This window comes from Myxocyprinus asiaticus, chromosome 41, assembly GCF_019703515.2.
Source record: "Myxocyprinus asiaticus isolate MX2 ecotype Aquarium Trade chromosome 41, UBuf_Myxa_2, whole genome shotgun sequence".
In the NCBI taxonomy this organism is placed as follows: domain Eukaryota; kingdom Metazoa; phylum Chordata; class Actinopteri; order Cypriniformes; family Catostomidae; genus Myxocyprinus; species Myxocyprinus asiaticus.
The window spans coordinates 1832493-1854065 of record NC_059384.1 but is presented as its reverse complement, the minus strand read 5'-3'; the positions used below and the strand labels follow the sequence as shown (position 1 = coordinate 1854065).

General features: G+C 39.4%; 1 protein-coding gene across 1 annotated transcript; it reads right to left on the bottom strand.

Moving 5' to 3' along the window:
* Positions 1-167: 167 nt before the first annotated feature.
* Positions 168-15120, bottom strand: LOC127431453 (myosin-7-like). The gene is made up of 37 exons (XM_051681853.1): positions 13118-15120; positions 12895-13038; positions 11167-11323; positions 11051-11078; positions 10713-10815; positions 10505-10597; positions 10358-10421; positions 10161-10259; positions 9974-10077; positions 9651-9789; positions 9439-9557; positions 9191-9340; positions 8927-9097; positions 8500-8809; positions 8160-8242; positions 7810-8015; positions 7562-7685; positions 7137-7273; positions 6799-7054; positions 6443-6685; positions 6186-6362; positions 5941-6086; positions 5766-5856; positions 4741-5130; positions 4493-4619; positions 4295-4413; positions 3662-3858; positions 3398-3581; positions 3139-3304; positions 2921-3045; positions 2152-2460; positions 1851-2054; positions 1453-1749; positions 1216-1320; positions 1039-1134; positions 818-952; positions 168-281 (listed from the first exon to the last, which is right to left on the bottom strand). The coding sequence occupies exons 1-37, from the start codon at positions 13316-13318 to the stop codon at positions 261-263; spliced, it is 5820 nt and encodes a 1939-aa protein (XP_051537813.1). The 5' UTR covers positions 13319-15120; the 3' UTR covers positions 168-260.
* Positions 15121-21573: the final 6453 nt, after the last annotated feature.

The window sequence follows — 21573 nt, the reverse complement described above, 5'->3', positions numbered from 1 at the left end:
TGCACATAGCAATAAGTGAATGGATCAGTGAGATTCTATGGAGTTTACTTTAGGGGGGCTGTCTCTGTAGTACATGGACTGAAAATTGCTTTAAATAAGAAAGTGTCTATCAAATAACTCAGTATATAAAACTGAAACATCCAAATATGACAAAGACCACAGGAAAAGTTTAATTTGCACACTTTATTCTACAGAACTACAGGTAATGATGTCAAGAAGTCACACCAAGCAAGTCTTTCAGAAAGACTCAAATGAGAGCTTCACTCTGCATCATGCCCTTTCTGTAGGAGGAAGAGACAAGGCAAAGATTTTTTGTTGTTATAGGTTTTAGATTTGCAATGCATTGATGTTACCTAAGGGCTACACTGAAGGGAACAGATAAAAGGACAGCGTGTGTCAGGTAATTGTCTTTGTTTTAGGTAGCTGTGTCATGTTAAACATGGTTTAAAAACGTAGAAAATCTTGAGAACCCTGCATCCATCCAGCTGTGTTTGAAAAAAAACTGCATTCTCATCTTAATGCTGTCGCTAGTCAAGCACATGTGGTTCTGTTGTTTGTACAGCTGGAGTTTTGCTTACTGCCTCCTTGTGAAAACAGGTGGTATGTCAAACTTGAATTGCTCCACTGGTAGGAATATTCCATATTACGGTCCGGGGACATGATACTTTTTTAAAATATAATTAATCACGCTGAATTAACATGTTAAATCAACAGCCCTAATATTTACAGTCTCTAAACAAGGTCAAACTTGTCATTGTTCCTATAAGTCTTCTTAGATATCAAGCGTACAAAATATTGAGTCACTGAGATGATTTACCTTGGATCCAGAATCACGACCCTTGGCTCTCAGTTTGTTGACTTGAGATTCAGCAATATCAGCTCTTTCTTCTGCTTCATCCAGCTCATGCTGCAGTTTTCGGAACTTGGCCAGATTAGAATTTGCCTGTTCCTCCTGGAAAAAAGAAGAACAGTTGTTGGCAAAAACAACATAGAAATTAGTATACATACAGTACTTGGATGCATCCACAGCATACTGACCGCCTCCTCAGCTGTTCTCTTGTAGGACTTGACCTTCAGCTGAAGTTTGTCCACCAGTTCCTGCAGACGGGCCAGATTCTTACGATCCTCCTCGGTCTGTAAATAGACTTTTGATTAAATTTACTTTGTCTGGGTGGTTTGATATAGCGGCAAATCTATATTAAAAGGCCAAATAACCTGGTAGGTGAGCTCCTTGATGCGTCTCTCATATTTACGGATTCCTTTCACAGACTCACTCGCCTTTCGCTGTTCTATCTCCACCTCATTTTCCAGCTCTCTCACCTAGCAAAACCGAAAATTATTCCACACTTACCAATTCAAAGAATTGTATCAATCTCTCAATCTAAATAGTCTTAAAAAGCCATCTTCACAACAGTAATGCATTTTGAATTGAAAAGGGTTTCATAAACTGACCCTGGCTTCCAGCTTCTGGACCTGCTTCTTGCCTCCCTTCAAGGCGATCTGTTCAGCTTCATCCAGACGGTGCTGCAGGTCCTTGATGGTCTGCTCCATGTTCTTCTTCATGCGCTCCAGATGAGCACTGGTGTCCTGCTCCTTCTTCAGCTCTTCTGCCATCATGGCAGCATCAGTGATGGCCTTCTTGGCTTTTTCCTCAGCATTTCGGCACTCCTGCACGGCCTCCTCAACCTCAGTCTGAAGCTGAGAATTATCTCCCTCCAGCTTCTTCTTCTGATTCAGCAGGCTGGTGTTCTAAACATTGAGAATAACCACATTTATATAGTCTTAAGATGACATTATTAACTAAGACAGAGCTTAAAGGCCTTCTTTGCCTTGGACTAGATGTGGCCTACCTGAGAGTGCAGCAGCTGAACCCTCTCACTGACGTCCAGCAGTTCCTGCTCAGCCAGTTTCCTTCCTCTCTCAGTCTGTTCCACCAGCGTTCTCAACTCATCCAATTCAGCCTGCAACAGATTGTTGCGTCTCTCCACAATGGCGATGTTCTCTTTGAGATCATCATTACCACGAAGAGCATCATCCAGCTGCAGTTGGGCATCCTGTGAAGTACAAGTTTTACTCATGAAGACCACAGAATCTTGTGTGACTTTCAATGAAGTAGCAGGAATTTATATTAAAAAATATAATCAAGAGTACTTTGAGATGTCCTTGAAGACTCTTGAGTTGTTTCTGGGCTTCTGCTGCCTGTCTGTTTGCCTGGCTGAGCTGAATCTCCATCTCATTGAGGTCTCCCTCCATCTTCTTCTTCAGTCTGAGAGCTTCATTCCTGCTGCGAGTCTCTGACTCAAGTGAGCTCTGAAGGTTATCAACAATTCTCTGCTGGTTCCTCTTGGCCTGCTCCATCTCCTCATCTTTCTCAGCAAGCTTACGTTCAATGTCAGCTTTGATCTGGTTGAACTCCAGTTGGGCTCTGAGGATCTTTCCTTCTTCATGCTCGAGGGAGCCCTGACAAATCAAATTACTTATCCATTAAAAAGTACTATTACTAGTGTATTACTTGTCAGTTCTTCTAGATCTACATAACACAAAGTACCTCACACTAGAGGCTGGCGGATATTGGATTTTGCCATACGAAAAATAAGATGGTGTGAAAAGGTGATAACAGATTAATCATATGATTGTTTTTATTATCCTTATATTGAATGTGTTAAAAAATTATTTGTTGGTGGGCACAGACATAGAGGCTATGAGAGACTAAAACCCAAGATGTGTTTTATTGTGCAACCAAAATGGAGACTGGTGCATAACGTAGGACACTGGGGACTCCTAAACCTACTCACACTAACAGATAAGGAAAACATTGATTTATAGAGATAGTTCGAAAAGAAGCTATCATTGCCGATTAATTGGCAATATATATATATATTGGTTGACCTTTGATAACACAATAGATAACACAAAATACCTCAGCCTCCTCCAGAGCAGCTTGAATTTCAGACTTTTCCTGCTCCAACTGCTTACGAGCTTTCTCTAGTTCATGAATGTTCTTTCCACTCTCTCCAATTTGCTCAGTGAGATCAGCAATCTCCTCTGTTTTAATCGGGAAGACAGTTATTGTGAATACATAAAAGCTGAGACAAATATCCCACTAATGCAGTAGAATGTTAAATAACTTTAGGACACCTTGGAGGTTCTTGTTCTCTCTCTTCATGGTCTCCAAATGATCCAGAGATTCCTCATAAGAGTTCTTCAGTTTAAATAGTTCAGTGCTCAGAGATCTGGCTTCCTTCTGGGAACTTTCCAGCTCACTCTGAGACTCCGCATATTTCTGCTTCCATTCAGCTAGGACCTGTATGATAGTGTTGGAGATTTTGACCAACTGCCATTGGATCTTAAGGTACAACAATGAAAAGCTGTTTATTTACAAGTATGTCTTTTCAACCTTGTCAAAGTTTCTTTGCTTCTTGTCCAGAGCAGCAGCAGCAGCATTGGATCTCTCCACATCAACCATGAGATCTTCAATCTCATTCTGCAGTCTGTGCTTGGTCTTCTCCAGAGAGGAGCATTTAGCATTGACCGCTTCCACAGCTTCTTCTGCATCTTGCAAACGCTGAGCAAGTTTCTTCCTTTATGAATAAAGAGGATTGGTTTCAAAAACAACTTAGTAAGGCTATCTGGTAAAAACAAAATATTTCCTGTCACATACTTAGCTTCCTCCAGCTCTTCAGTCCTCTGAATGGCATCAGTTTCATACTTGGTTCTCCACTGAGCCACCTCAGAGTTTGCTTTGGAGAGACTACGCTGCAGCTCAGCTTTGGCTTCCTGCTCCTCTTCATACTGCTCCCTCAGCAGATCAGCATCATGACGAGCAGACTGCACTGCATGGGCCAGGGCATTCTTAGCCTATAAGATATTTAAAATTAATGTTTTCTGTTATACATCTGCAAGGGAGTGGTAGGGTGACCAAATAACATAAGGTGCTGATGTCAGGCTTTTTTGGTCTTGGGGGGTTTGGGTTCGAATCCTAGCACTACTAGGGGGCTTTTGGGGTGATAAACTGTGTTACTTTAACCTTGTTTGCTTGTGTCCCAGTCCTGTTTGTTCCTGGACATCGGATTCAACTAAGATTTCATTTTGGGTGGGATAGCTAGTAATTGAAAGGCTTTATTTTCCAACACTTCGAGGAGCAATCTTTGTGCTTTTACTATTGTGCTTTCACTATGGGTCAAGACACTTGACCCATGGTTGCTTTGAGGGGACTCTTCTTGTATCATAGCATTGCTTTATAACAAAAAATGCAGCCAACATAAAAGTGAATGTAAAGTGATAATAGAAATACCTTGACTTCCTCTTCAAGTTGCCTTTTGAGGTCTTCAATCTGCTGGATATAAGACTGTTTACTCCTGGTTAGTTGAGAGACTAAGGAATCCTTCTCTTCAAGCTGTCTAGCCTGCTCACCTGGATGGAAGTATAATCATTAATTAGATAATGTAGTGGGATAACATAGAACAATTTAATACCTTGTCAAAGTACATACCATTTTCAGTTTCCAGCCTAGCTTTTTTCATGGTAAAGTCATTGATACTACGTTGTCCCTCCTCACATTTTGTTCTATATTCAGACATCTGGTCTTCAAGTGTCCTGCACAGTTTCTCAAAGTTTGCCTGGATAGATTTGAATCACAAAAAAAAAAAAAAAACTGTTGATGAAAGAAAAAATTAAAGTATTGTTCAACAAACACCTGAATTAAAGAAAAGTAGTTTAATGAAAATGAGAATGTCATACCTTGCCTTTGGCAAGCTGTTCCATGTTTGAGACCACATCATCCAGTTCCAGTCTGAGTTCACTCTTCTCTTTCTCAAGCTTCTGCTTCACTCTCTGAAGGTTGTCAATCTGCTCTCCCAGATCAGCCACACTGTCTGCATGTTTCTTCCTCAGTGTAGCAGCAGTGGCCTCATGCTGCAGAGTGGCCTCTTCAAGGTCTCTGCGCAGTTTCTGGAACTCGGCTTCACGTTTCTTGTTCATCTCAATCTGGGCAGAAGTGGCACCACCAGCCTCCTCCAACCTCTCACTGATCTCCTCCAGTTCTCTGGACAGATCTGCCCTCTGCTTTTCAACTTTGGCACGAGCAGCTCTCTCAGCCTCCAGCTCTTCTTCAAGCTCTTCAATACGGGCCTGTCAATGTGAAGAAAACAAAAATTAAAACTAGCATTTCTAAGTTTCCAACTAATAATAATAATTCCTTACATTTATATAGGGTTTTCTAGGTACTCAAAGCACTTTACATAGTATTGGGTGAAACTCCTCAACTACCACCAGTGTGCAGCATCCACCTAGATGATGCGACAACAGCCATAGTGTGCCAGAATGCCCACACCAGCTATTGGTGGAGAGGGGAGTACAATGATGTACCCTATATATATTTAGGGGATTATTAGGAAGTCATGGTGTATAGAGGCCAAAGAGCAAATTTGGCCAGGACAACGGGGTTACACCCCTACCTTTTACTAGAAGTGCTCTGGGATTTTTAATGACCATAGAGAGTTAGGACCTCGGTTTAACGTCTCATCCGAAAGACAGTATACATCCCAGTCACTATACTGGGGCATTAGGACCCACACAGACCGCAGGGTAAGCACCCCTGCTGGCCTCTCTAATACCTCTTCCAGGAGCAACCGTAGTTTTCCCCAAGAGGACTTCCATTCAGGTACTAGCCAGGCTCAGCCTTGCTTGGCTTCAGTGGGTTACCAGATGATAACTGCAGGGTGATATGCTTCTGATGCAATCTTGTTAAGACAACTAAAGTTTACCTGCAGCTCCTTCAGTTTCTTCTGGAGCTGGGCTGCCATGATCTGCTCATCTTCAATCTTGCTATTGAGCTGGCTGATCTCAAAATCTTTCCTATATTGCAGAAAATAATTAATTACAGCTATTGGTAAAGATTTATATTTTTGAAAATGTCTTCACCCTCTAAGGAAAACACACTTTTTAAGCCTCTCTTCCAGCTGTTGTTTGTCATTTTCTAGGTCCATCAGGCTCTCTTGGGTCAGCTTTAAGTCTCCCTCAAGCTTCCTTTTTGCTCTCTCTAGATCCATCCGAAGCTTCTTTTCCTGTTCCAGGGAACCCTCAAGCTGAAAGGAAATAATAACATAATATTGTTTAGTATTTCACGTCAAGTTAAATGTGTTATATTTTTTGCATGTATAGATGTATAAGATAAAACCACTCACATCATCAACTTGTTGCTCCAGCTTGGCTTTGGCTTTGGTGAGTGTGTTGACTTTGTCTTCCTCACTCTGGAGGTCATCCAGCGTTTGCTGATGAGCCTCCTGCAGAGCTTTCTTCTCTTTTGTAAGCTTTGCAATAATTTCATCCAAAGCTGCCATTTCCTCTGTCAGGTTTTTAACCTGTAGAATTGTGTCATTGTATCAGGGACTCTTAACATTCCATTGTTAATTCTCTAGCAACTTCATTGATGAAAACTGACCTTGTTCTCAGTGGCATGTTTCTCTTTCTCCACTTTGGCCAGAGTGAGCTCGAGATCATCAATGTCCTTCTTGAGCTCAGAACATTCATCCTCCAGCTTTCGTTTCTTTGCTGTCAGCTCGGCATTCATTTCCTCTTCATCCTCCAGTCGCTCGGTCAACTCTTTGGCTTTGGCCTCAAGCTGGATCTTGTTCTTGATCAGACCCTCACATCTCTCCTCAGCATCGCAAAGATTATCTTGCTCCTGTTTTATTTACAGATTCAGAAAAATCAATGTGCACTTTTCTCTGTTATCATATACATTATATTCACTCATAATATCAATACAATCTAATAATCAAAATCTCATGAACTCACAGCTTGGACTTGGAGTTGCAGGTCATTCTTCTCTTGGAGAAGAGAAACCATCTTTTCTTCAAGCTCCTTTCTGCGTGCTTCAGATTTGGCATAAGCTTCCTTTAACTTGAGGAATTCTTCCTTCATATTCGCCATCTCTTTCTCTGCTTCGGCGGATCTTAGCAGTGGTTTGATCTTGAAGTAGAGCTTCATCCAGGGCCAATTCTTGACCCCCATGAAGGCACGTACATTCCACTGGATCACCAGCAATGCATCTCTGCAATATGAAACAAATAGTTTATGTTCATTATGTATTTTACTATCATGTTTTGAATGATTTAGATTGCCCACCCAATTACCTGCGTTCAACAAGCTTCTGGAACTCAATCCTTGAGAGAAGACCACGTGATCTAGCTTGAATATTGGTGATGATGAGAGCAAGACGATCGTCTCTCATCTCTTCAAGCGTACCAAGTAGACCAGCCTTAAAAAACACCTTGTAATATAAAGATAATTTTTTACTTACCAACAATTGACTCACAGACGTAACAAGACAGTTTTCCGTTTATGCCACAGTTTTGCAAAATTTTCCTTAAAACTGGTGTAATTTCTGTGCCACTAGTGGAATTATACAAATTATGAGCAGGTGGGTAAATCAACCTATGAATTTTACTTAATGGTTGTCTCTGCACTTTAAGGTGGGATTAGAGAAAGTATTCGATAAAACTGCATCAAGCAACTTTTAAGTCAATTCTTGAAAACAGTTGTTACTTAAGATAAGTACCTTAGTATGTCCAAACTTGTACTGGTTGTGGTCAATATCCAAAGAACCCAATAACTTTTCAGCACCTTTCCTGCTGTCAATGAACTGACCCTCTGGAATAGCAGCAGGATTCAAAATACGATATCTGTAAGGCACAATTAATAAAATCTTTAGATTGTATCCTGTATAATCCACTTTCACTCTGGGTTACTGATTCCCATGAATCTATGATCTTTTACAGTTCAAACAGGATGTTAAAGTGGATGTACCTCTGCTTGAAATCTCCATACAGAATCCTGTTGGGGAAGCCCTTTCTGCAGATTCTGATGCCCTCCAGCACACCGTTACAGCGCAGCTGGTGCATGACCAGAGGATTCTCCATCACGCCAGGAGTCTTGGTCTCATTGGGGATGATGCAGCGCACAAAGTGGGGGTGAGTTGACCTCAAATTGGTCATCAGCTTGTTCAGATTCTCCTATTGGTAGGACTCGGTTTCATAATTTCATCAGATTTGTATATATATACATATTTTTTTTCCATATACTTATAGAAATATGTGCTTTTTTATTCTTGATCTTACCAATGTTTCATAATACAAATTAAATAATTTGACTTTTACCCTATGAAGAGCAGAAACTGTTTGGAAAGAGGAGCCCTTTTTCTTTTTTTGATCTTTGCTTTTGCCTCCACCTTCCTGGATGGCTGCAGAGAAAATACATTTTTACTCTTTCAGACCAAAAACTTGCTTACACAAAAAAATGCTTGCTAAATGGATTTTTAAAATAAAATGTGCAAAGTTAATCCAAACACTTATTCCAAACATCACCCATTGTGAGAAGGCAAGATAGTCTGAAGCAGGTGTTGGAAAATGGTGATAAAGATTTCATGGGAAGTGACTGAAGCTTAATCACACAGCCATGACATTTTTGTAACTAAAAATCTATTAAAAATATTCTTACCTGAATCAGCACTTGCATAGTTTGCAAACAGGATAGAAAGCAGTTTCATGGTGGACTTCTGATACAGGCCCACAACAGTCTCATTGAGAGGATCCTTGTTCTTCATCAGCCAGTTATTGATGTTGTAGTCAACAGTGCCAGCATAATGAATGAGGGAGAAATGGGCCTCTGGTTTACCTTTGATAATCCTGGGCTTCTGAAAGTTGTTTGATTTACCCAAGTGGTTGTCATAAAGCTTAGCTTTAAATGTGGCATCACTGGCTTTGGGGAACATGCACTCCTCTTCAAGGATGGACATGATACCCATGGGCTGTTGAGGAGGAAGATGCATTGGTGGGTTTATATGAACTCATTTGTAACTTTAAAATGTTGGATACTAGACAATGCTTTAAGATTAGATGTTCGGAATAACGCTTTGCATACCTACCTTTTCAATGAGATCAATACAAGCCTGCAAGTCCATGCCAAAGTCAATGAAGACCCACTCAATACCCTCCTTCTTGTATTCCTCTTGTTCCAGCACAAACATGTGGTGGTTGAAGAACTGCTGCAACTTCTCATTAGTGAAGTTGATGCACAGCTGCTCAAAGGTGTTGAACTGCAAGTGGAATACAGTGTGCAATCACAGTTGTGATCAAAGTAACACTGCATGTTGAAGATGTTCTTGAATAACAATTTGATGTTATCTTACATCAAAGATTTCAAATCCAGCAATGTCCAGTACTCCAATGAAGTACTGGCGTGGCTGCTTGGTGTCCAGGGATTGGTTGATTCTTACAACCATCCAAAGGAACATCCTCTCATACACCGATTTGGAAAGAGCACCAGTGGCATAGTACACCTGTCCAACAGAGATAATATATTGAAATGTTACAGAAAATGTATTATGATGATTATTTTGTTAAGAGTATGTTAATGATGTCAAGAAGTTGTTTCCACCTGCTGGACATTCTGTCCCTTGGTGACCCACTCATTTCCGACTTTGACTCTTGGGTGGCACAGAGCCTTGATGAGGTCAGCAGAGTTCAGGCCCATCAGATATGCAACCTTATCAGCATCTGTAGTCAATAATAGAAGGTGGTTAGATCTTAAAGAATCATCCATCAACCAATAACTGCATGTAACATATCACCATTTGTGCTAAAACTGACCCTCAGTTCCATCAGCCTCGGCCTGTTCCTCTCTTTGCTTCAGCTTAAACTTCATGTTGCCGTAGTGCATAACTGCACCAGTCAGCTTGTAGATGCTGTTCTTCTCCTCTTGGGTGAAGCCCAAAACATCAAAAGCTTCCTGCAAAGATAATATTGAGTGTATCATCTGTTAATGTTGTACTTGTTCTCACACAGACAGCAGCACAAACAACATAGGTCCCGAGACCAAAAAGCTCCCATTTTCGATTCCAGTGGTTGATACGGTATTAACATTGTCAAAAAATGAAAAACTGGTGTTATTCAGTTGTTTTGAAGAGTCATACATCAGTAGCCATCAGCTCTTCTGCATCATCAATAGAGGCCACTTGCGTCTCTCCTTGGGAGATGTATGCGTAATCATAAGGGTTTGCTGTGATCAATAGCATCTCTGTGAGAGAAGACACAAAACACTTAGACATCTTTCTGTGATGTGTTATAGGCATGTCTTGCTGTAACATATGTTCTACCAACCTAACAGTTCTGGTTTCTTTTGAGACAGGATCTGGTAGAAGATGTGGTAGTCTCTCTCAGCCTTGAGCTGGAAAGTCACACGAGACTTCTCCAGAAGATCTGTCATGGACACAATTTGCATTAAAATGCATGGATTTAATGCAGGTCAAGAGATTGTATGGAGAGACAAAAAAAAAAAAACACATGCATTTTCTTACAAGTCTCAATATCTGCAGAAGCGAGTTTGCCGGTTGCACCAAAGTGGATGCGGATAAACTTGCCCTGTTTGAAAAGATAAAAACCATCTTGTCTTCATTTTAAGATAAAGCTGTTCCTCAGTCTTCACTGCCAATTAATTTACTCACAAAGCGAGACGAGTTGTCATTTCTGATGGTCTTGGCATTACCAAAGGCCTCAAGAGCAGGGTTACACTGGATGATTTGATCTTCCAGAGTACCCTAAAGACAACAATATTTCTTATTGAATCCAACTTTTGTATGTATAGTACAATGGTAATCGAACAAAAAGGAAGCCCAGACATTTATATTTAAAATTATGATCTGCTCAGTTAACCTTCTTATCAGTGGTTTCCTTCTTCGTAGGACTAGCAGCAATACTTGCAAAGTACTGAATGACCCTCTTGGTGTTCACAGTCTTTCCAGCACCAGATTCTCCACTTGAAATAGAAAGATGAAGTGTTAAGAACTACACCGGTTATTTGTTTTATAAGTACTAATTATTAAACAGTTCTGGTCAAGAGTTTGGACACACACAAACTTTTTTTTTTTTCATCAAAACATTTTTTCACCGATTTCAGATAAAAACGTTTTTAAGATCCTAAAAAAAACACATTCAGTCATATGTGTCCAAACTTTCGACTAGTAGACTCTGATAAACTGAAGCAAACTTACGTGATGAGAATAGACTGATTTTCCCTGTCTGAAAAGAGGCAATGTAAGTAATGTTAGACACATGACATCAATAATAGATTTTTTTTAACAAACTCAGAAATGTCAAGTACACTTACCTGCCAGCATGTACTGGTAGGCATTGTCAGAGATGGAGAAGATGTGAGGAGGAGCTTCACTCCTCTTCTTGCCTCTGTAAGCTAAGACAACTTCCTGGTTGTACACTGGCAGCCACTTGTAGGGGTTTACAGTGACACAGAAGAGCCCAGAGTAGGTCTAGAAAAGAGATGCACAGAGGTTCAGTTCTGTTTATACATGATAAAGGTAATGTAGAGTGTTGGGTCATTCTATAATTAGGGGTACATTTTAGGGTACATTTGAAAAATACCAAGAATTAACATAGCAGCCAGTTTTGATAGATTATGTTACCATTCACCAAAAGCAACAATTGTGATCATTTTCACTTTACTGAAAAAATATATAGATTGATAATACCTTCTAGTTTTACAAATAGAACTCAATGATATTTGCATTTTCTCGAGCAAGTCAAATTTGAATGCACTGTTTTGGAAAATTATCTAGAGGGATAAGGCACACTTCTGGAAGTCACTTGACGCTATACATAACTATACAGGAGGCAAATGAGTATTTAAAAAAAATAGAAAAAAATTTATGTAAAAACTCACAGTAACATAGTTGACCATACAGAAAATAGTTGATACAAGTAACAGTTGACTAAACATGAAAAAAAGTAGCAAAATGTGCAAGGGAAAATATTGCACAGGTTACAATTATGACAATGATCATTTGCATTTATTATTTCATCAAAACATTGTTTTAAAGTTATTGAACTGAACATAATTTTAAACTGTTCTAAATAACTGCTAAGCTTATGTTCAGGAACTACTTTAAATTTTATTTTACAAATTCTATATTTTTAAATCGAACATTTTTAAACAACTCTTTATATCTGTAGAATGTCCTTAAAATGTCAACTATGTTACATGCTGTCCACTATTATATGTTTACTGGAGAACATTGTTGACTGGTAACACTGTTGACGTTTTTTTACATTTCGTGTCTTTACTCAACATAGGGGGCCTATAACTAATGCAGGGCACCCGCGGATCCTTAAAAAGACTTAAAATGTCTTATATTCAGGTTTACAAAATGTAAGGTCATAAAAAGTCTTAAATATCTTAAATGATACAACAAAAGTCTTAATTATCATTTAAAGAGGTCTTATATTTGTGGGTGGAAAGACGAGGAGGAGGGCTTGGCCAGGCCGTGACGACGCACGCCCAGCACTGAATCGTCCTAATCAGCCCGGATGGGGATAAGGATGAGCTGGAGACGCCAGTGAGAGAGAGACACACACATGCGGCCACTGTGTGTGTGCGTCTTTGTTTGTTTTGCAGTTTATGTTATGCTTGTGTTCAGTTTGTTATAAAGTTTTACGTTGACTGTTCAGCTGGTTTCCGCCTCTCCCTTTATTGGGACAAACTGACATTTTTCAGATGGGTAACTTAGTTGACAATGAGTTTTCAGACAAACATAAAATTAGGTATATCACAATAAAAACTTAGTACTTTTTGTAGTACATAAAATGTCTTGATAATCTAGGCTATATAAAGGCAGAAGTATGAAAAAACAAATTACGTTTGAGGTCATTTTCATGCATATTTGCAAGGTAGAATGACCAGCTCGGACTGAATACCAAGGTTTATTTCATATACCTTCTTTTTAAACAAAAGAGATGGCTTTTCCAGCAAATAATGATCAAATAATCATTCGGACATGAAATGTACCCACAATTATAGAGTAACCCAGTTATTTTTAAGACTCACGTAGATCATCCAGGCTGCGTAACGCTCTTTGAGGTTAAACAGCACAGCGGGCTCGTGCAGGAAGGTGAACATCGCCATGTCCTCAATTTTATCGAACTTTGGCGGGTTCTGAGGATGAATATTAGCTTCCTTCACAGTTACTGTCTGTAAAAAAACAAATATTACACAAAACTGGAAGTTCCTCTAATGTACTGAACTAATAACTAACATTAAATCAACTTACTTTGCCAGTAGAAGTCTCACAGGTGACTTTGTCCCCGTCCCGACTGATAATGGTTCCTTTCACAAACTCTTCCTCAGTATCAGGGACGAAACATTCTTTCTTCATGTCAAAGGGGCGAGTTTGATCCTCCAGACGCTCCTTATCAGACTTCCTGAGGTACGGAGCCGCAGGTCCAAACTCCTTCATAGCAGCATCCCCCATCTTTCACTATACTCAACAAATATAATTTCATAAAAAATTCTTTCATACATATTTGTCAGTTAATAACATGCATTAAACTACAACCATATCACACATCATCAATCAGAACCACCATGAAATATCAATATATGGTGCATTGCGTACCTCTGAAAGTTGACACTCCACAGAATATTGCTGTTGTTGTTGTTGCCCTACAAAAACACAGTCATAACTGTTACCAACCAAGAATTAAGTGTCCTGCATCCTTGAAAAGAGTCATTTAAAGATAAATAAATAAAAAATGCAGTCAAACTTAAAGATGGTGACCCATAATCATTTTACCGTTGAATAAGCAATGTTGAGTTTCAGCATTGTGTCCTTCCTCTCTTTTATAAAGTGACTATCCATCTAAATAAGGAAGCTGGCACTTATGCCAAACTATTGTGTTTGGTTCAGCTGAGGTGGGGAGGGATAAGCATACTTTTTCATATACACTAGTCCTTCCACTAGGTGAAGACTGGAGTCTGGAATCACTGGTTATGTATCTCAAAGCAATACAACCACTGCCAACTGCTGATCCCATAATGGAAAATATTTGGAGAGATGTGATTAAAACCAAAATTCTAGATGTAAATGTTAGATCTTTCATGACCTAAACTGTGTTTGTGACATCTGTAATTGTCTGGAAAACATCACAGGCTACATAACCACAGAGGTAAGTAATCCTAATAAAGTAACTGTTGAGATTCACCATCTGCTGTCTTTCTTGATCTCATAATGCATCAATATCCACAGTGTCCAAATGACTATTTCCCATGTTATGACTTGTATAAACACTAAACAATTCTTGTTTGCTTAAATAATCACTGGTTACGTATCTCAAAGCAATACAACAAAAATGTAATATTACATTCAAATGTTGGTCTTCATTGGAAACTTGAAAACAAAACTCAAGTTAGAAATGTCACAGCTGCTGCTCACAAACAGCGCCAGCTAACTGTCATAGTTATCACAGGTTAAGTTCGCTTCAAGGTCAGTGAACGACAGATGAAATGATTCCTAGCATCATTGGGCACAGGAACGTCCCCTCATTTGTCCTTGGGTACAAAGATAACCCTGTGAAATTCCTGGAAAGTGATGCCCATTGATAGAGATCCACAGACAATTGCATATCCATTTATGTATCATGGTGGAACGCTTCACTGAAAGATGAATATAAATAAAGGTAAGTGTAATGGACAATTTTGTTTTATTGCGGTGGTGAAACTAATGCATTGCTGGAGAGTGATGTCTTACTGTGACATCCTCTGCATGCTTCCACTGTCACAAGACAAGTGAGATATATGGGAATCTATGCTATGGGGGTATCGTCTTTCTGTCAGGTCAAACATTTGGATGCCTTCCCAGCAATGCTGCTTATGTGCCCGTCAAAGGCATAAGTTATCTACGAGTTTAAATTAATAAAGTCTAGTTGGCCTTTTCGTCTCTTGCAGTGCATTGATCATTTTTAAGTTTCTGTATTTGCCATTTTCTAAGACACTATTATTAGAACTCAGTGTTTGCCAACAGACAAGTATGGTCGCAACCCAATGTGACAACTAAAGAGAAACTATTTTTAGATGCACCAGCAAGTGAAGACAACTGAGAAGCAAAGGTCACACCGTTTAACAAGGTGCAAGTGTTCAACAAATGAGATCACTTTCATTTCAGATGCCTTCTGAATGTCTACAAGCACACCCTGAAAGGCTGATGAAATTAAATGACGAGCAGGAATCTCATGGGATTACTCAATTGACCGACAGGATTAACAGTATGAGAAAGGAAACTAGGGGTCATAGTAATTAAATGGATCAACAATGATAATTTGTGGTGTTAATCTGTGATGTTTTAACTAATAAAGACTATGTTTGACATATATGGTAATATATATACACAGTGCATTCAGAAAGTATTCAGACCCCTTCATAGGGGAGAAAATAAAAAAATAAATTAAAAAAAACTGAAAAACTAATCTTAAACTTTAATTTAGTCAAAATGCATTTGGATTCTCCACAATAATTAATAAATTAATAAGTAAAAAAAATATATAGTATACAATTGTTTTGGGTGATTACTAGGGTGTTGCTAGGGCGATGCTAAATGGTTGCATGATGGCTGCTTACTGGCCCAAGTCAAAAGAGACCATCCACAAGTTTCTATGATATCCTGATGCCTCGATCTGTGTGGGGACCTTTTTAGTGGAAGTCAAGACTGCTTTTTCATAAACCAGGCAGACATTTATATTCTCAATTTAAGTTTCTGTATTTGTTTCAAACAGATACAATTTTAAGAATTATAATTATCATCATTTTTCCCTCATAACGAAGGGTTTACTGTATATCTACTGTACAACAATAGTAGGGCACAATGGGGCTAAAGGCACACCTTATTCAAAATAACCACTACAAAAAGGGTGCACCATTACCTGTTGATTTCAAACACATTTGGCATTGCAGAACATCTTAAATATTTGATAAACAAATGAATCTCCATTAAGATTAGATCAGTCAATGGGCCTCATTCATGAAACTCGAGCAGAACGAATTTTTGTGTAAATCGTTCATAGAGCCGTTCTATGTAAATTATCAGATTCATGAAATGTATCATATTTTAAACAGTTGGTATGAACGAAAATGTACACCTGCTCCCGACCACGTGTAAATCATGTGTAAGACGTCCAAACGCGTTGTGTTCTTTCAGGCAAACTGTCATGACTACATTCTGATAGAAGTGAAATTAAATAAGTAATGACAAATTTAACATATATAATTAAATGGGTGAAATTAACCTTAAAAAATAACAAATTAGTAAAAAAAGAAAAAAGAAAAAGCTTTGTTTTCTTTTTAAATCATAGACTTTTCTTTAGTGCTTGAATACATTTTTTTCCCAACTCTGCTTATCGTTTTTCCAGCAGAAGTGCTTGATTTTTCTTAGAAAAATGAATGCCCTCTAATGTGACTTTGGCCAGTTTTTTATTATTTTTTATTTTATTTGATATGAGCTCTATAATTTAGGTTTCATAATTTAATAGGCATGGTAAATCACATTCAGTTGATAAGGTATGGTCAATGCTAATGCTGTTAAACCTATAAATAAACACATCGAGGGCAGGTGCAGACACAGTACAATGGGGAAAAAATAGAAAAAGCCTGCACATTGTCGTATATCTTGCAGCGTTTCGGTCAGAGGTCTTCTTCAAGCATTCTATTCATTTCTCTGAAGATTCTTCCAGTTGCAAGTAAATCACTGTTACCATCGTGATTTACCCGAGAGGTTTCACGAACGATACTGGTGATGCGCTGCGAACTGAACCAGAGAAGGTTAATGGTGGTGGACATCTTCCTCCCTGCGTGAACTGAACATGTTTTACACTAAATCTTCATGTCAAACCATTTTTATTGACTTCTTGAACTGTTTGATTCACAAAAGAGCATCATATGACAGCAAAAACATGCAATGACATTAAGCCCTCACTTTCTTTGAGATGCTATTGTGCTTGCTAAATAATAATTTTACGATGTGAATGCACTTCATTCATAAAAACGATATTACTGTTCTGCATAGATATTAAAAGCATTCACTAGTGAGTCTGGTGCCTTCCTTATATGGTGTTTTCATGGGCATGGATTATGATCCATGGAAATGAACATGCACACTCCCCGTATTTACGAATGTCTGGAATTCACTAACATTATGCACATTTTACTAACAAATATGGGGAGTACGAAACATTTGTGAATCCAGCGGAAAGTTGTCTGGAAGGTACATTTTACACACAAATTACTCAGAATTTACACGCATGTTTACAAAAGTTTCATGAATGAGGCCCAATGTGAGCCCAACTTGAACATTAAGAAATGTTTAAGAAAATGCTTACAAAAACAGTGTGTTTTATGGGTGCTTTTTACCCCAAATATTATCCTTTCACTTATTGTTATTACACACACAAAAAAAGCTTGCGTTTAATGTGTCTAAAAACAAGACTAGGCAATGTTTATGTTTATAATCAATAGGGAGGTGCTTTATATCTACTGTACTCAACTGGGTCTGTCACAGTCTGTCTCCCTCATTTTCTTCAAGGACTCTTATTTTGAAGTTTTCCACTGGACTGCATTTCCCATAGTTCACTGCCCTAATCACTCCCATCCACGTCCCTGTCTCCGCAACCTTCCATGACTCCTCCTTCCACAACCCCTGTCTCCGCGGCTTCCACGTCCCCTATCTCCAAGGTAACTCCTCTCCATTCTTTTCCCCTAAATAATTTTTTTTGGGAGGGGATCATCCTTTCCAAGCTCCGTTGGTCGATTCCCCGGCGCAGTCAGCGGTAGCGACCACGGAGGTTGCATTTCCCCCGTATTCTGTGAATTATGGCGGTAACCCCGGGCCACAACCAGTGCCCAAGCCTGCCACAGTTAACGAGCCAGTCCCATAGGCAGTGCTTGTAGCCTCTACCGTCCCTGTATCTATGCTCCCTGCTGGCTGGAAGAGGAGAAGGAAAAGGACTCCTCCTCCCCAGACTCTGCCCATGCTCACGACCACAGAGGTCGATCCCCAGTCTTGGCCTGTACTCTCTTCCACGGCTCTCAGCCCCGAGCCTTCCACAGCTTTGCCCCTCGAGCCTCTTACGGCTCCACCTTCCACGGCTTTGCCCCTCAAGCCTTCCATGGCTCCGCCTTCCACGGCTCCGCCCCCAGAGTCTTCCACAGCTCAACCTTCCTTGGCTCCACCTACCACTGCTCCACCCCAAGAGTCTTCCACAGCTCTGCCTTTCACGGCTCCGCCCACAGAATCTTCCACGGCCCCACCCCCAGAGTCTTCCATGGCTCCGCCCCCAGAGTCTTCCACAGCTCCACCTTCCTTGGCTCCACCTTCCATGGCTCTGCCTCCCTTGGCTCCACCCTCAGTCTCTTCCGCAGCTCCGCCCGCTTCCCCAACGGTTCCGCCTCCTGACCCAGTCCTTGCCCTGTGGCCACCTCCCAGACCTCCTGACCCAGTCCTTGCCCTGTAGCCACCTCCCAGGCCTCCTGACCCAGTCCTTGCCCTGTGGCCGCCTCCTAACCCATTCCTAGCCCTGTGGCTGCTTCCCAGGCCTTCTGACCCAGTTCCTGCCCTGTGGCAGCCTCCCAGGCCTCCTGATCCATTCCCAGCCCTGAAGGGCCTCCTGATCATCCTCCTTGGATCCTTTATCTTTTGCGTCATAATACACTCCTCGTCCGTCGTTGGGTGTCAGAAGTCGGGGGGGTAATGTTACTATCCTCACCTGTATCCTATTCACTCATTTGTTCCTTTTGTATAAATGTCCTCTAGTTTTATCCACTCCTTTGTCAGTCCTTGAAGTGTTAAGTTTTGATGTTTAGATTTATAGTTTGTTCCATTCCAGCGTTTGTTCAACACCTATGATTATAATTAAAGGATTTAAAGATTCCACTCCTGTGTCTCCTCTCTTTCTCTTCCACTCCTAGACACCCAACGTTACAGGGTCTTTTTGACCATACAAAACTGTCATTTTGAATTTTTTTTTTTTTTAAATGGAAGGGTTAAAATAATAAATATAATAATAAGAAAAAATTATTTACAGCTGGGCATAACTAGAAAAATAATGTTCACTATAGAAATTATACTACAGCTGTAGAAAATTACTTTCCTAGAGGAAAAACTGTTTTCCACAAGTCTTTTTACAGTACATTATTTCATACTTCTCAGATTGTGACTCATGTAAACAGTTTGAGGTACTATATTAAAACACTGCAGGACAAACATAGACTGACCTTGTGACCATTCCACAATCAAGGGCTGCAGATCAAAATTGCACGTATGAAATAAGTTCACCAACACATCATCTACAAAAACTGAAGGGCTATAAAAGGGCTAAAAATAAACTAACCAGCAACATATTTTAACATCACATTACAGGCCAAAGGTACACAAGTCTTTTTTAAAAACGTATTTATTTTTAACCTCCTGAGACCCCACGTCCACATGCGTTGACATTATGTTTTGGCTTCGCTATAGGCTATGCATAATTTGATTTAATTTAAACCGACTGATCTCAGTTCAGGAGACTCTGTGCTGCCATGAAAGGGTTAAACTTTTGACGCACCAAGTCATGTGACAAAACAACATGGCGGCGATCTCAGCTGAGTTTGTCTTTGAGAGAAATGGCAACAAAAATACATCTGGTAAGAAACCTAATTAAGTTTTTACATTGAAACCTGTTTGAGTCAAAAGATTAGAGTCTCTAGTTTTATCCGATATGTCTTTTGAAATATTTCATTGATTAATCGCGAAACGGCATGCTGCTAAACACAATGACCACGTACGTGGACTATAGGCTCATTTTGCTTAAATATTCTATATGTACTGTACATTATCACAGAATTAATGGGTTCATCCAAAAGCTGAAATATGTTGCTTTCAGAGGCTTTATATGGAGTTAGGATGCAAATAAGGTGCATTTCAAACTGTTCTGAGACCAGTGCAGACAGACAGCACACTGGAGGTTAAGTCGTTCATTAAATAGGGAGCAAGGGAGCATCCTATAGCTCTCTATGCAGTTAAGTGCATTCACTCCTAAAATCTGATCAAAAGTTCAGTTTCAGACTGCAGATGATGTTTGGATCACTCAACATGTTTGACAGACATGAGACAATGATAATCAGTACATAGATTCACAATTTATAATGTATCATTTTATTTTAATGTTGATGGCAGTGATTGGTTAATGCTGCCCAGCACTTTGAATCTGAATTAATTATGCAAATTTCTGATGTAATGTCTGTAAAATCTCAAAAACATGAATAATCAACACTCCTGTAAACAAACAATTTGATGAAAAATAAATCTGACCTTCTTTAGCTTGGTATTATTTAAAATTTCTATTTAAAAACACTGCCCACATATGTGGACATACATTTTTAGGAAAACAATTTGGTCTAATTATTATTATTATTATTATTATTATATTTTTTTGCATGTATATTAGGGGCTACTATTTATAAATCAAAAAGGAAATGGAAAATGCACACAGCAGCCATGTAGGGGTCTCAGGAGGTGAATGGAAAGAAATGTCTTCTTATAAGCATCCATTCAATATTTTTAAGAGGTTACAAGACATAATAATACTTACCTATAGTTATACCTTAGAGTATAATGCATAAAACATGCCCAACATCAAATTTTATCTGCAGAAGTTAGAAAGTATTTTTACATATTTGTTTTATATACAGTATATACAGTGTGTATATATATATATATATATATATATACACACACACAAGTCAGAAGTTTACATACACTTGAAGTGTATGTAAATGAAGTCATTAAAACTCATTTTTAACCACTCCACAGATTTAATTTTAGCAAACTATAGTTTTGGCAAGTCGTTTAGGGCATCTACTTGGTGCATGACAATTTTTCCAACAATTGTTTACAGACATATTGTTTCTCTTTTAATTGACTATATCACAATTCCAGTGAGTCAGAAATTTACATACACTAAGTTAACTGTGCCTTTAAGCAGCTTGGAAAATTCCAGAAAATGATGTCAAGCCTTTAAACAATTAGCCAATTTGCTTCTGATAGGAGGTGTACTGAATCTGAGGTGTACCTGTAGATGTATTTTAAGGCCTACCTACAAACTCAGTGCCTCTTTGCTTGACATCATGGGAAAATCAAAAGAAATCAGCCAAGACCTCAGAAAAAAAGATTGTGGACCTCCACAAGTCTGGTTCATCCTTGGAAGCCTGAAGGTACCATGTTCATGTACGCAAGTATAAACACCATGGGACCACACAGCCATCATACCGCTCAGGAAGGAGACGCATTTCGTCTCCTAGAGATGAATGTAGTATGGTGCAAATCAATCCCAGAACAACAGCAAAGGACCTTGTGAAGATGCTGGAGGAAACAGGTAGGCAAGTATCTATATCCACAGTAAAACGAGTCCTATATCGACATAACCTGAAAGGCTGCTCAGCAAGGAAGTAGTTTTGGCTCCAAAACCACCATAAAAAAGCCAGACTACAGTTTGCATGTGCACATGGGGACAAAGATCTTACTTTTGGAGAAATTTCCTCTGGTCTGATGAAACAAAAATGTAACTTTTTGGCCATAGTGACCATCGTTATGTTTGGAGGAAAAAGGGTGAGGATTACACGCTGTAGAACACCATCCCAACCTTGAAGCGTGGAAGTGGCAACATCATGTTGTGGGGGTGTTTTGCTGCAGGAGGGACTGGC